This window comes from Larimichthys crocea, chromosome III, assembly GCF_000972845.2.
Source record: "Larimichthys crocea isolate SSNF chromosome III, L_crocea_2.0, whole genome shotgun sequence".
NCBI lineage: Eukaryota > Metazoa > Chordata > Actinopteri > Sciaenidae > Larimichthys > Larimichthys crocea.
Window position 1 is genome coordinate 4490538 of NC_040013.1, and position 13844 is coordinate 4504381.

The window sequence follows — 13844 nt, forward strand, 5'->3', positions numbered from 1 at the left end:
TCACCAGAGAGAGAACGTGCATATCTCAGGTTCAAGCATGTGCTGTGATTCGATGTGCAGGTGAACAAGACACAGCATTTGTGTTTTGGATATTAACATAAAACATCTATCCAGAGAGATTAAACTGTCTTCCTGCTCTCCTCAAATCTTTATGATCTCACTGTGTTGCTATAAACCCACGGTTACAGAGTCTACACTGCCACCTACTGTCTACCCCCCGCTGTTGCATTGACTCAAGGCTTACCAACACTCAACGCTGATGCATCACTACAAAAACACCACATTCACATTACAGTGTGTGTGTTTTCTTTCCAAAGGGCCTCCGATCATCCTCATCTCCCCAGAGGACACCACTCTCAACATGACACAGGATGCAGTTCTGCAGTGTCAGGCTGACGCCTACCCTTCGAACCTCACCTACGAGTGGTGGAAACAAGGAGAGAACGTTTACCATATTGAGTGAGTGCAGGTCTTCATCTGTACAATTTAAACCATAATTAATATCACTGACGATATTACAAAATCATCTTTTACTAAGTGGAATTAGTCTTCTAATTAGATTGTCTGTAAGATTATAACATGTGGTCATGACCACGCTATAAATCATAATCTGAAACTACTGTTCAGATTAATGTGATATTTCTCATGCTCTGATAAATAACCTTCTTGAACAGTCAAACTTTTGTTTTGTATCGTTTGTCTTCAGGTCCTTAAAGTCCAGGGTGAAGGTTTTGGTAGATGGAACACTTCTTATCCCTAATCTCATCCCAGAAGATGCTGGCAACTACACCTGCATCCCGACTAATGGGATACTGACACCACCTTCAGCCACTGCACACCTGAAAGTGAAACGTAAGGGTTTAATCTCCTGTTAGAGGCAGCGTCTGTGTGGTTTTAGATACAGCCATTAACCTGGATCAGGGTTGCATTTCCTTGCTTATAAGTACCACTTTGTAATTATTTTCCCTCCAACTCAGACCCTGCCCGTGTGGGACGAATGTCCCGGGAAACATACCTGCCTGCTGGAATGGAGGGGGTCATTGTCTGCCCCGTCCAGGCTGATCCCCCTGTGCTGTATGTCAACTGGACCAAAGATGGGAACTATTTGAATCTTGACAACGTAAGCTGTGTAGCGTAGAAATTGTAGGAAATTGCACACATACCTCCTAAATGATTGTGAATGATTTTTACCTCCTTTGACCCGTCCAGTTCCCAGGTTGGATCGTGAACTCTGAGGGCTCCGTTTTTATAACAACAGCAAATGACAACGCTGTGGGCATGTACACATGTACGGCCTACAACAGCTATGGCACCATGGGCCGGTCTGAACCCACCCAGGTCATTTTGAAGGTACGGCTGGTAACTCAACTCTTTCCCCTGAATACACAGTCATACATGGACACAAGTAAAAAGTCTCCCTCCTTTCCTCTTCCAGGACCCACCATCATTCCGAATGCCTCCTCAGCCTGAGTATCTCCAGGAGGTGGGCAGGGAGTTGATCATCCCCTGTGAAGCCAGTGGAGACCCCACTCCAAACATAACATGGAGCAAGGTACTGGAGACTTTCCACTCAGATAGGCAGACGCACTGCACAAACATGTCTTATTATTAATCCCTCGCTGTCCTCCCTCACAGATTGGCCCTAGTCCTCGATCCCAGTACACCGTGTTGGCCAACGGCTCCCTCCTGCTGCAGCCACTTAGTAAAGATCACCATGGGGGCTGGGAGTGCTTGGCCACTAATCATGTAGCTACTGTCAGTGCGGGCACTGTAGTCATGGTGCTGGGTGAGTGTGCCGATCTAAGTTCTGCAAACTAACACGTTGCTATGTGACACTCAACCTGAATGTGTTCACGTGTATCATCGACAGTTCAAATGTGTTTATCTGTTTCCTCAGGCACCAGTCCTCATGTTGTGTCGGCAGTATTCGTCACCACGGAGATGAACCAGGCCAATGTGTCCTGGGTACCAGGCTTTGATGGTGGATACACCCAGAAGTTCACTGTGTGGTCAGTAACTTAGAAGACATACTGTGTGATGTAGTTCTCTGCTGGTAGCAACAATCCTGACTGTTGTTTTTTGTTTCAGGGTCAAGCAGGCATCCAGAGGGAAACATGAATGGGCATCTTTGCCTGTGCCGACATCCAAAAACTACCTGCTGGTGACCGGGCTTCTCGCTGGCACCGGCTATCAGTTCAGCGTCCTACCTCAGAATAAACTCGGCTCTGGACCGTTCAGTGAAATAGTTTCTGTGCGAACACAAGGTTTGTTTTTGAGTTTCCCGTACTCGCTTTAATCCTCTTTAACTCTGTCATTTTTAAACTTATATTGGGTTTTTTCTCTCAGCTGTGCCAACAGAAACACCTACAGCAGTCACCTCTTTCCCGATCCTGGATCCTCCCATATTCCTGTCAGTAAACCGGACTGAACAGGGTGTTCTCCTGCAGTGGTCGCCTCCTGAAGCTCCATCCTCTCCACTGACGGGCTATGTGCTGCAGGCCCGCAAGGATCGGGGCCAGTGGGTCATCCTCAGCGGCAACATCAGTGCCAATCAGAGTGAACTACTTGTACAAGGACTCTTAAGGGTAATGATTAGTTTATTTCTTATTTAGATTTAGCAGTAAGTGATCCTGCTTTCACAAGCTGACCTGTCTTTCTCTCAGGACTCCAGTTATGATCTGAGGCTGATGTCTCGCAGCAACAAAGTACTCAGTCAGCCGAGTGAGTCTGTCAATATCTCCACCATTGGTAAGTGTATTTGTGTAGATTAATTGCATACTGAGTCAAGGTTCTAGCATACTACATACTATATATTACTAGATAAAATCCATTGGCTTTTATCAGTTGAAATTTGGGACCTATTAATGATCACGTCTGATTTCAGGGATGGAAGTTTACCCCCTGCGCCCAAGCTTCTTGGAGGTCATCCCTGAGCCCTTGCTGGCTGGTGTGTTAGGAGGAGTGTGCTTCCTGTTTGTGGCCATCGTCCTCTCGTTGGTGACGGCTTGCTATATGAGTCAGAGGAGACAGCGCCGGCGCAGAAAGAGAAGACAAGGTAAAACTTCGGACTACACTTTACTTTGTTATGACTGGACAAATTCAGCTGGTTGACATTTTATGTCTTCCTTTGCCTTTTCTTAGATATACCACCTGCCTTCCAGAAGAACTCATCTCCTGAGTAAGTGCCTGAAACATTGTTGTTTGTTATGTATCTATCTTTATCTTTTATGGATCTATTTTAATAAAACTTCTTGTCCATTTCTTTCTCAGCGCTCGCTCGCCTCCTCGCAGTCCTGACAGCGTCCTAAAGCTGAAGCTGTGTCCGCCGCTTCCCTTCTTCCCCAACACCTCCTCCTCACAGTCCGATCGGTCGTCCTTTGATAAAGGCAGCCGCGGGGAATACCACGACCAGCGAAAACAACTCCTGTCCAACTCGTCTCCTCCGCCACATTACACACTCTTTGAGAGTCACCTGGGGTCTCAGGCCCCTTCACCAACTGCTCTGGAGTCCATCTCCAGAGGACCAGATGGACGCTTCATTGTCCAGCCACTACAAGGGGGCTCCAGCTCTTCCAATAACAAAACCTTGAAGGATGACATCCTGCAAATTAACGGCGGGGCAAGTGGCTCAGGGAGTAACAGGACTTCATTCAGGGACTCTCCAAAGTCGAGCATTATGAGCTCAGAGAAGGACGAGAGAAGGAATTCTCCTCTCACCGTGGACGTCCCAGAGCTGAGCAGACCTCCTTCCTCCCCTGGAAGAGTACGAGCCATGGCCAGAAATTTCTCACGTCACGGCTGCTTTTATTCTGACGACGAACAAAGCTCAGAGGCTCTACTGGAAAGAGCGAGCTTCTATTCGGACAACAGCGAGAAAAAACCCAGCGATTCTCTCAGGAGATATCGCATGCCGGGCCATGCTGAAGATCTATTCCCTAGTTTGAGCCGGAAAACTAAGCTTCTGGAAAGAGACAGAGACAGATACCAGCCTATGGTCAGTCAGTTGACTAATAACAGCACCCTGGTCTCACAACTTGACAGCGAGCTGGAAAGAGATAGCATTAACAAGTGTGTACAATTAGCAAAGGAGAGGGAAGAAATGGAGAGGGAGCTGGAGAGCTATACAGCCAGTCAGAGAAGCCGTAGTCGTGGAAGAGACGAGCAACAGTCTGATAAGTCAGAGAGCCCTCAAAGCGATGCACCCAAGTCCGAGGAAGAGCCTATATGGAAGCCGCAGGATGTTACCATCCGACAGAAACACACACAGACAACTCGAGTGGCTGACTATAGGCGGGCATGCTACTTCGGGAGCGCCAGCAGTCCCATGGACCGGCTCCCTACGTCTCGTATACAATGGGACATTAGCCCCGTTACATCCGTCACCAGCCTCATTCCGGTACAGAGCCCACGCGAGACCACGTCGCCCAGGTCACGGCATCCTCACACACGTAGGGAAACCACAGAGGACTCCTTTGCTGTTGATTCATCCCGGTCTCCGGTAACCCAGAACACCTCCCTCCCCATGCTCTCCCCTGACGTCACCTCAGAGAGTCTCCCTCTCCTGTGTCTACAAACGCCAGAGAGAGCCAGGTCATTGAGTCCTCCAAGAGAGGCCGATGTATGCAGGAAGTCCATGACTGAGCAAGGTTTTAGGGAAAAGACTCAGGATGGAGGTGTTTCTTCAAGGTCCAGACATTCTTATGCGTATGCATGCACTCAGCCCTGGGATTCAGCTGCCAGGGGTCCTTCAGTCGAGAGGCCTCAAAGTTCAGCCTCTGCTCCTTATAATCAGCCAGTGAGACCTGCAGAAGTAGACTATACATCCACAAGGGATCCCAGTCCATCGAGTTATTCCACCTTGCCCTACGAACATCATGACGTGGGAGCAAAGGCCAAAGAAAAAGACACTCAGGCCCGAGATGACAGGCGGAGTTCAGGGTTTTACTCTGAGTTAGAGCGAGAGGGTGTGCGAACGCGTTCACGGAGGAGCGACAAGTGTCTCTTCTCTGATAGTCCAAGCCCCATTTCAACGTTGACTCTTGTAGAAGAGGTCGAGAGTGACCAGTCCCAATTTTCAGTCAGTCAGTCCGGGTCCTTCAAGGCCAAGCCTGCAGCTTCATCTCCTAAAATGTCCCCACTGCAGACAAGTGCAATTCTTGAATACCTGAGCCTTCCAGGTTTCATCGAAATGAGCGTGGATGAGCCCGTTGAAGAAGTCACAGACACCGCCAGACGAAGTTCAGATGTGAAGCCAGAAAAATCTCCGGGGTCTAAGCCTGATGTGGTTCCTAAAAACTGGGACGTTCACATTGAGCAAAACCGGGACTCAAAGTCAAAGGTTTGCTTTGAACAAACGCATTCTGCGGGTGAGTCCAGCTTTTACGGGAGTAGAAAACGCTCCCTCCATGGGGAAGGTAGAGACTCTTCACTGAGAGTAAGATTTCCAGATGAGGCAAGACCATCGTCACCCGGTCCAGAAAAAACAAGCAAGCAACTTTACAGTGAGAAGATGCAATTTCGAGATGGGAATAAAAACACAGACAGACCTGAATCCAGACTCGGATCCAGGTCAGCTCACACCTTGTTCAGTGCAGCTAAAGGCGTGGCGGATATTGTGTCGAAACACTCGCAGAGTTTTGTGGACAGTAGTGAGTCTTTATTAGAGCAACCCCAAAGACAAGCTTCTCAGGGCAGCAGGACTAATAACATTGCATCACGGATATGTCAAGTCCCTGTGCCATTTCTAAAGAAGTCCCTAAGCATGGGGCCTTGTAGGTCGCTCTCAGGTATGGGACAGCCTCGTCCTTTCCTAAAGAAGTCCATCAGTTTAGGCTCACAGAGGTGGGAGCACTTCGAGACTCCGAGGACATACATTTCTGAGAAATGTTACTGGGACGAGTTCCCAAGCCCAGATGTCAGGGTGAAGTCCTACAGTTACAGTCAGTCTTCCCTCCCCAGACCTGGCCCCTCTTGGAGGGAGTATATCCCCTTCGGACGCCCCAGCATGGGGAGCTTAGAGAGGCCTCACCATGCACAAAGATCTTTAGCTAGTCCTTCCTACCTCACTCCTTCGATGTACCCACCCAGGCAAACCTCACTCTCCCCGATGCTGGAACCCTCTGATCCACGACGGCAAGCCGCCGTTTTCCCAGAGTCCTCCAGGTGGTCGCCCTCTTTTCAAGACACCCATAGGATTGCCCAGCAGAAATATGTCCCCATGCCCTCCTCCATCCCTGTACCCCAGTACCAACACTGGCCAGGATCCAGAGTGGAAAGCATGAGACCCATGGAACCTAGGAGGGTCCCTCAGAGGTCCTACCTGCCCAGGGGCATTAGTTGGCCCTCACCTTACTATGCCCCCTTCCCACCGAGGGAGGGGGAGAGTTACAGACAACCAGACAGGATGATGGGGAGGGCAGGGGAGATGGAGATCAGGGAGGGCAGAGAGATCAGGGAAGGCGGGAGGGCCAGCTATGCCAGTCAGAGCAGTGGCAGAGGCAGCGCCGGCCTCTTCCGACAGTCCTTGTCCATCACACCAACGCTGCTCAGCTCCCCCGAGACCACCGAGGAAAGCGAGCGGCACAGAGCTGAGATGGAGCTGCCCGAGAGGAGAACGAAAAGGTGAAACGCCACGACTCCTGGTCCATAACAACAACAACAACAACAACAAGCACACTGGAGCGTGCAGAGGGATTTATTTATGTTGCCAAAATAACATGAATGTTTTTGTCTTTGTTGCTTGTGACTACTGTTATCTGAACGCTTGTTTTGTGTATCTCATTAGAAGGAACACATCAGTAGATGAGAGTTATGAGTGGGACTCTGCTGATGCCTGTGTGGACTCGGAGGTCCTGGAGGCCACGAGGTTTGATCAGTCTCGGAGAGGCCGATATGATCAAGCTGGTGGCTTCCAGGACCAGCGACGGAAAGGTGACCTCTCATTACGTTTGACGTTGCATGTGTCGTTGTGAGTTGTATGCTGCATGTGTTCATCCTGTTATCCTTGTGCTGTTTTTGTGAGCTTGTCCCATGACATGCCCATCCATGCATCTCCTCTCCCTGATACCCTCCCCAGGCCCGTCTCCCTCAATCAGCCCGCCAGTTTCCAACCCGCCCCGCTGCCAGTACAGCCGCTCCCTGAGCGAGGCGCGTTTCAACGCTCTCCGCCAGGAGTACCAAGAGTACAGGCGGGCTCAGGAATCCATCTGTTCCCGTGAGCCCTGCCTCACCCCTGGCCGTGATTCAGACTCTGACTCCAATTCGGCACTGCTCTAGCAGCTTGACTCGGTCCGTTATCCTGCCTGCCCTCTCACCTCTTTCCTCTTTTCCACCTCTCACTGCTCGCCTGCCTGCGTCCTTTTCTTGCCTGCTACTGTATCATCCATGTGCTGTGAATTTGTGCATGCCAAGACTTCATTAACCTTTTAGGAGCCGTTATCTAATGCCGCACTACTCTTTTTTTCCTTCACAGGTTCATCTAAGACAGACACCAAATAGAAGTTTTTAACGAAACAGACGGCAGCACTGTGGTCCCGGACACTGTCACACCTCACTGGAGTTTGTCATTGTTTAACGTTTTCATCCTGTTACAGCAGACTAAAGTTCCATATGCTCTATGCCATCAAATCTGACAGATGACATATTCTTTTTCTTGTACTTGTTCCATAATGAAGCTCAGAAGGGATTTATTTATTTTTCTAAGAAGCTCGTGCAACTGTATTTTCTTTCTTTTCACCCTTGACAATCAGGCACACAGGCCCAAATGCTTTATAAAAGCAGCTACACAACGAAAGTTGTATCTCAAGTTGATGTCCATCACGTGAGCGACTTCCCTTTTGAATAAGACAGGGATGCTAATGACAATGATGTCGGTGGAAATATCTGCATTGTTGCCTGTGTTGCCAGTCAAACAGTGTTTTTCACCACCATCCTTCTGAATACGAAGTACTTGAATAATACCACTTCAGATTCACGCGCAATTCATGAACTCCAAACCATATATATTTAAAAAAGAAGTCACTGTGATCGTCCTGCTGGTCTCCTTAAACTAATTTCCAGACATTTTATCTGCCACAGTTCATCCCAGCATTGCCAGTATTTGTTCAAAATGTACAAATGTTTATATGTACCTTAATGTGAATGAACCCCGCTGTTGTCATTGTATATTTCCACGTTCATCAGATGAGAAAATGCGACTTATTACTCCACCTGAATCAAACTTTGCCTCTGTGATTAAATGACAGACAGGGAAAATGAATTTTTGCCTTATTTCTTGACCATGGAAGGTTTGACCTGACAAGCTATAATCAAACAAAACTGATTAAAAATGATTTTTTTTTATGTATATTTATTAAAGGTGAGTTCTGATATGCAACAATGTTTACAATTCACATCACCGATGTGAAGGCAACACTGTGAATATTTCATCGACTTCTGGTTCTGTGTTTGAATTGAAAGTCTGTCATGAATTTTGTGCCCATTAAGTTTTTTTTTAACGTCACCTGACAAACAGAGATTTAAAGAATATCTTTGTAGCTACACATGGTTCTATATTTACTTAAATAACCCAGATGAAGATCTTCATATGGAGTGAGTTTGCATTTCTGATGATGTTTTTGTACAAACTGGAAAATTTTATATCTTTGCCACCTGGTTGTTTTTGTCATTTTTATATGTTTGTAATGAATAAATTGTTTTATTCTGAAAGTGCCAGACTGAGAGGACGTGTTGATTTTCATGATGCTGTAATCACCTGTCGAGCCGACTCAAACCCGGTTAACCCGTCCTCTTCTTTTGTTTTTTCATTACCCCTTCCTCATTCCATTCTTTCCATCCTCACTCTTATTCAAACCTGTCTCCCATCTCTCCCTTCTTCAGGTATCAGCACAACGCCTGAGACGGGTTCCTCATGCTTCCCTCATATTATTAAACCTTTAATCATTCCTGCTAATAACACCATTTTATCCATATTCAGTGTAAATGTCTGTACTGAACTTGAACGCAAAGTACAGCTGAGAGAAGTGATCAGAAACCACATTTGGAAGATAAAATTTTGGCCTGATGGTGGCGCTATATGAAGTCAGGGAGTGACCAAACACTTGACACTCATGACGCTTATGTCATAAACGTACTTATAACACGTTATACTGCGCTTATAGCAATGTAGAATTAAAGTTACAAGCACTACATGTTTATAATGAATTATCAAAAGTCAGTGAGTAACCAGCAATTACCTGACCTTATAAGTCATTATAAAGTGTTATGATTATTGCTATAACACAGTATAAACATCTGAGTTCTTACACCTATAATTATACATTGCTTTGAGCTCAATATAACACATTATAAGTATGTTTATAAGGCCTTATAATGCGTCATAGAAACTGTTGCAACACTTGATGCGTCACAACACAAATTTCCTCCTTCTGGAGAAAGGTGACTCATGGGTGTCAGCAGCTGTGGTAAACATTGCACAACGTTGTCAGTAATTGTCCATACAGGTCTCGTTTATTTCAAGGACTTTGGAGAAGAGATTTAACAGGAAAGTAAAGAAACTCTGTCTCGGGTCGAGGTAGGTAGATGGTGACCCGCGTGCTCTCTGCATATGTTATCTGGACAAACAGATAATGTGGCAAACCTATTATACGTGTCACGTTTGCCTATATTAACCGATAGCATCAATTACACACGACAAGCCGTTTGCTCTTTAACTAAAGCATTTATATTGTTCCAGGTAAGGAGTCATCAGTACAGAGGTGTATGTCGAACATAAACACCAACTTTCTCTATTTCTTTTTTTTTTTTTCTTCCAGGCTTAAAATGTCACTTTACTTGGTTGACATACGCATGACATGTTTGACCATATTTCCAATACCATCAAAGATATAGTGATAGTGATACTCAGTTTCCCACATGAAGGTAGGAGTGCTGACCACCTTGTTCTTCTCGTCCACATGGGCCTCGTGAAAGAAAGGGTTAAGGTCAAAGCAGGAGCAGAAAAAACAATGACAAAGTTCATTAACCAGCACTGGTTGTAAAAACAGACCTCTCAAAGGATATATATGGCTCGCGACCATTGTGGCGAGCGCCCATGCTCTTCACAGCCTGCACCATGCTTGTGTTAGGCCAGGTGCCCCAGCGAGTGCTCTCGTCCCGCTCGTATCCCATGGTCACCTCGAGGCCGGGAAGGACGCGGCAGGCCAGCAAAGGCGCCATGCTGGCCAGTCTGAAACAGGAGCAGACAGTCAGGAGGCAAGACTGATCAGTATGCAAAAATATAGCCTGAAAAACAAAGAATCTGAGGCAGGATTGTGGATTGTCGGCTGTTTATTATCACCATTTGTCCACAAATTAAATTTTGGAAAGACGACATCTCTGCGTTTGCTCTCTGGGCAGTTTGTGTGAAGTTACTGTGATCCTACAGACTTAAACTTAATTTTCAGTGAAGTTTGAGTCAGTAAGATCCAACTAATTGTACGTGACATAACTCCAGTGTCACTGACAAAGCAGAGTCTAATCAGCCAAAGTGGAAACGCCTGTGTGGGAGTGCTGTGTTGCTCTTTCGTGCTCACACTTGGTATTCACTGACGATATCACGCATACAGCAGACATTATGACTTGTCGTAACATAACACTAACCACAGCTCTGCCGCATGCACAACACCGGGATCCTGAAACTGAAGCTTTAACTGTGCCTTTACACAAACTTCACTGTTAAACGCAAAGAAATGGGCTCGTGTGATACTTAGAAATGCAATCTACCCAGACTTTTAAGGCACCAAACTTCTGTACCAGTGTGGAAACCAGAGTCCACTCACTGTCCTCATGATCTGCAGGACTGGATGGATTAATCCGGTACACCATTAAAGTTTCTTTCTTATATTTTACAGTCAATGGGAAGCTTATCCATATACTGTTTGTTTATGACTGCAACAAAGAGCTAAGTCTAACTATATCTCATGAGAAATGCATCCTGCTTTTTAAACCGGAAATGGAAATTTGCAAACATCTGCTGAGGTTTAAAATCAGCACTGCACAGCGATAATAAGATCTCATCTGTCCCCACTGGACTCAATCATCTGTCAAACAAACAAAGTGCACATTTCTAATGTCACACAGATACGTGTTGATATCTGCCTCTGGCCCTGTAAGCCAACATGCCTCTGTTCTGGATGTAAATACAGCTCAAACATGAAATTTATCCCTTCAAACTCCACTAAAATCTTTAAAAGGAGGCCATGTGAAGGTAGCAGACAAACATTTTGCCAAGTGTTTTTATTTGGCTTTTTTTACGCTTCTAAATCATGAACAAACATGAGTGAAACACTGATGAAATGTGAGGAGCTGCAGCTGGAGGGTGTGTGTGTGCGTACTGTGGAGGAGCTGCAGTTTGCTAAATTATTGCTTTGAGAAAGACGGCCTGATTCTAAATTTATACCTTTTTTTTTTGGTTTGTTTTGTGGACAGATCAGTAAATATCAAGACAGCAATTAAAACTCTGACAGAACAGAACAATGGAAGGGGGGCGGGGGTGAATCTGAAAGCAGCTCACATGACACATGAATCACAGTGATAACGACGGTGACTCCTACTTTGCACACCTTTTTTATGATTGCGTGACAGCGTTATCTTCAGAGGCTCAGACTCTTTATAGGCCTCACGGATTACACACGTATTCTCCTGTAAAGTTCACTCCGCATACCTTTCATCCTCTTCCTCACCCTCCTTTAATTCCTGTAATCCTTCCACCTCAGACCTGCCATTCTGCACCTGTCCACCAGGCGTCCCCTCACCTGAACCCTGCAGCCCGGCTGCCAGGTTGCATCACCCCACGTGTGCCAACTGGACCGGATCACACACTTTATGTTGATCCTTCATTCTGCCCTGCCCCATCCCGCTTTAACCTGCAGGATTTGCCTTCATGTTGCACAATGTAAGCTTTCCTGTTGTGTAAAGACTGTTTTGTGTTGAAATAGAGACTAGCAAGCCTTGAATGGTGCATAAATGTGCATGTATCTTTCCTAGCTTCACTTTTACCTGTTGAGTGTGCTAGTAACAACTTCTGTCTGTAATAAGACATATTTTTATCCAAATTTCACAACATAGTCTGCAATATTCATTCTAATTTCATTACAGAGATCGTTTTAAACTCATCCTAATGTAATCTGATTAAAAGTGTGGGACGAATCGGTGGTGATCTGCAATTTTGCATCGTGTTTGGGTGTAAAATGTGAATTCTTACAGCCAGAAAACAAACTGCTGCCCTAAAACCTGAACCTGATAAGTTACTTGAGTTGTGCAGCGCTGACGAGGTGATCGAATGATACATACCCAATAGGCTTGCGTGAGCGGTGGAAATCCTTAAGCACCCTTTCCACGTCGTTGTTCAGCTTGCAGTCTTTGCCGTCCTTCACGAAAGAGGATCTACAGAGTCATAGAATAATGTCAGGGCCCCATCTTACAATCAAAGTGATCATATTTCATATTTCATCATCACTCACAGATTCTTGGTGACGCCGTGGCCTCCAGGGAAGATGACAGCATCAAAGCTGTTGACGTCCAGCTTGGACAGGTCTTGCATTTGCATCATTCCTTGACCGTGGCTGAAGCGAGCTGCCTCGATCATCATGTTCCTATGTAACGGCCAGAAATAATCATAAATACTACCTTATGGAATTAGTCAAGTCAGGTGTGTGTACATACGGAGTTAAATGTCTTTGAGCCTGATCCATCTCAAAGTGCATCAGCGTTTCCAAACAAGCCTACCGGTTCTCGCCAGAGCCGGGCTGCTTCCTCACGTGGTCCATCACTTGCATCTGCTGTTGATTTGGAGCAAACATCTGGAAGCGAGCGCCGTTACGGCTCAGGTGGTACATGGTGCTGGATGGAGGACAGAGTTGTCAGTTACCATCTCTGCAGGCTGATACAGCATGTGTTGGTGTGATACTCACTACACTCCCTCATGGACATCAGTCCCATCCCACCAGCCACATCCTGAGAAAACCTGTGATATACATTTTTAAATCACAATAACACCAACCACTAATGTTCACTTATTTTGGGGGGAGGAGGAGGGTATGTCTGACTTACCACTGCAATATTGGTGTTTCCCCAGTTGCCGTAGTCACCGTGGTGAACAAAGCAGGCGGGCTGACGAGAAAGAACAGCCAGGGTTTGTTTTGACAGCAAAGTCCTGGTAGCCAGCATGATTTAGCTTCGATCTCACTGTTTGAGGAGAAAAATGGGAACCGAACAGTTTGCAACTGTAGCCTGTGAAGACTTTTGGTTATAGTGTTGACCTTGCTGTGGCTGTCTGTATATATACTACCAGAGTGCGGCTAGGTGACGTTATCACGTAAGCTCGATTTTCTGGGAAGGGCCTTAACTGGCCCTTTCCTCTCCCGAACAACCTTCACTATTAATACCTTGTTTATTCGTCTGATTAACTTAAGTCATTTAGCCGCCACCCAGTGACACTTCAGCTTTGGAAAGTAATCTAACGATGTAGTGCTTTAACCCATGAAATATCTTGACCCAATTACAACTTAACTCTTAGCCTGGCGTGCATATGGAAGAAATCTACAGAAAGGATGCAAAATATCTTTAAATAAAAATAAAGTTTTACACATTAAAAATGAACTAATAACTTTTACATGACACGGCAGTAGCTCAGTCCATAGGGACTTGGCGTGGGAACCGGAGGGTGGCCGGCTCAAGTCCTGCATGGACCCAAAATATGGAAGGTGGACTAGAGCCAGTTCACCTCCTGGGCACTGCCGAGGTGCCCTTGAGCAAGGCTCACTCATTTGCATGTCTATGCCCTTGTACTGCATGTGTGTCTGAGT

The 13844-nt window shown here is 46.1% G+C and overlaps 2 protein-coding genes across 6 annotated transcripts in view; one reads left to right on the top strand and one right to left on the bottom strand.

Annotated features, from left to right (window-relative positions):
• Positions 1–8483, top strand: part of igsf9b (immunoglobulin superfamily, member 9b) — a 28262-nt gene extending 19779 nt beyond the window's left edge. For 4 of the 5 annotated variants that reach the window (XM_027278020.1, XM_027278022.1, XM_027278023.1 and 1 more), the window contains exons 8-23: positions 318–459; positions 707–852; positions 978–1120; positions 1210–1350; positions 1436–1552; positions 1636–1786; positions 1898–2009; positions 2089–2264; positions 2347–2585; positions 2664–2748; positions 2885–3055; positions 3142–3178; positions 3271–6621; positions 6785–6930; positions 7076–7287; positions 7472–8483. In XM_027278020.1, coding sequence (XP_027133821.1) covers positions 318–459; positions 707–852; positions 978–1120; positions 1210–1350; positions 1436–1552; positions 1636–1786; positions 1898–2009; positions 2089–2264; positions 2347–2585; positions 2664–2748; positions 2885–3055; positions 3142–3178; positions 3271–6621; positions 6785–6930; positions 7076–7275 — 5357 coding nt within the window. In that variant the 3' untranslated portion in view covers positions 7276–7287; positions 7472–8483. The remainder of the gene's footprint in view (positions 1–317; positions 460–706; positions 853–977; positions 1121–1209; positions 1351–1435; positions 1553–1635; positions 1787–1897; positions 2010–2088; positions 2265–2346; positions 2586–2663; positions 2749–2884; positions 3056–3141; positions 3179–3270; positions 6622–6784; positions 6931–7075; positions 7288–7471) is intronic. The other variant, XM_019276007.2, reaches the window with a different exon arrangement.
• A 1013-nt stretch (positions 8484–9496) lies between these two features.
• On the bottom strand, positions 9497–13206 carry gatd3l (glutamine amidotransferase class 1 domain containing 3, like). Its single transcript, XM_010750332.3, has 7 exons — positions 13090–13206; positions 12951–13003; positions 12766–12879; positions 12501–12632; positions 12331–12423; positions 10060–10225; positions 9497–9962 (listed from the first exon to the last, which is right to left on the bottom strand). The coding sequence occupies exons 1-7, from the start codon at positions 13204–13206 to the stop codon at positions 9828–9830; spliced, it is 810 nt and encodes a 269-aa protein (XP_010748634.2). The 3' UTR covers positions 9497–9827.
• Between the last annotated feature and the right edge of the window lie 638 nt (positions 13207–13844).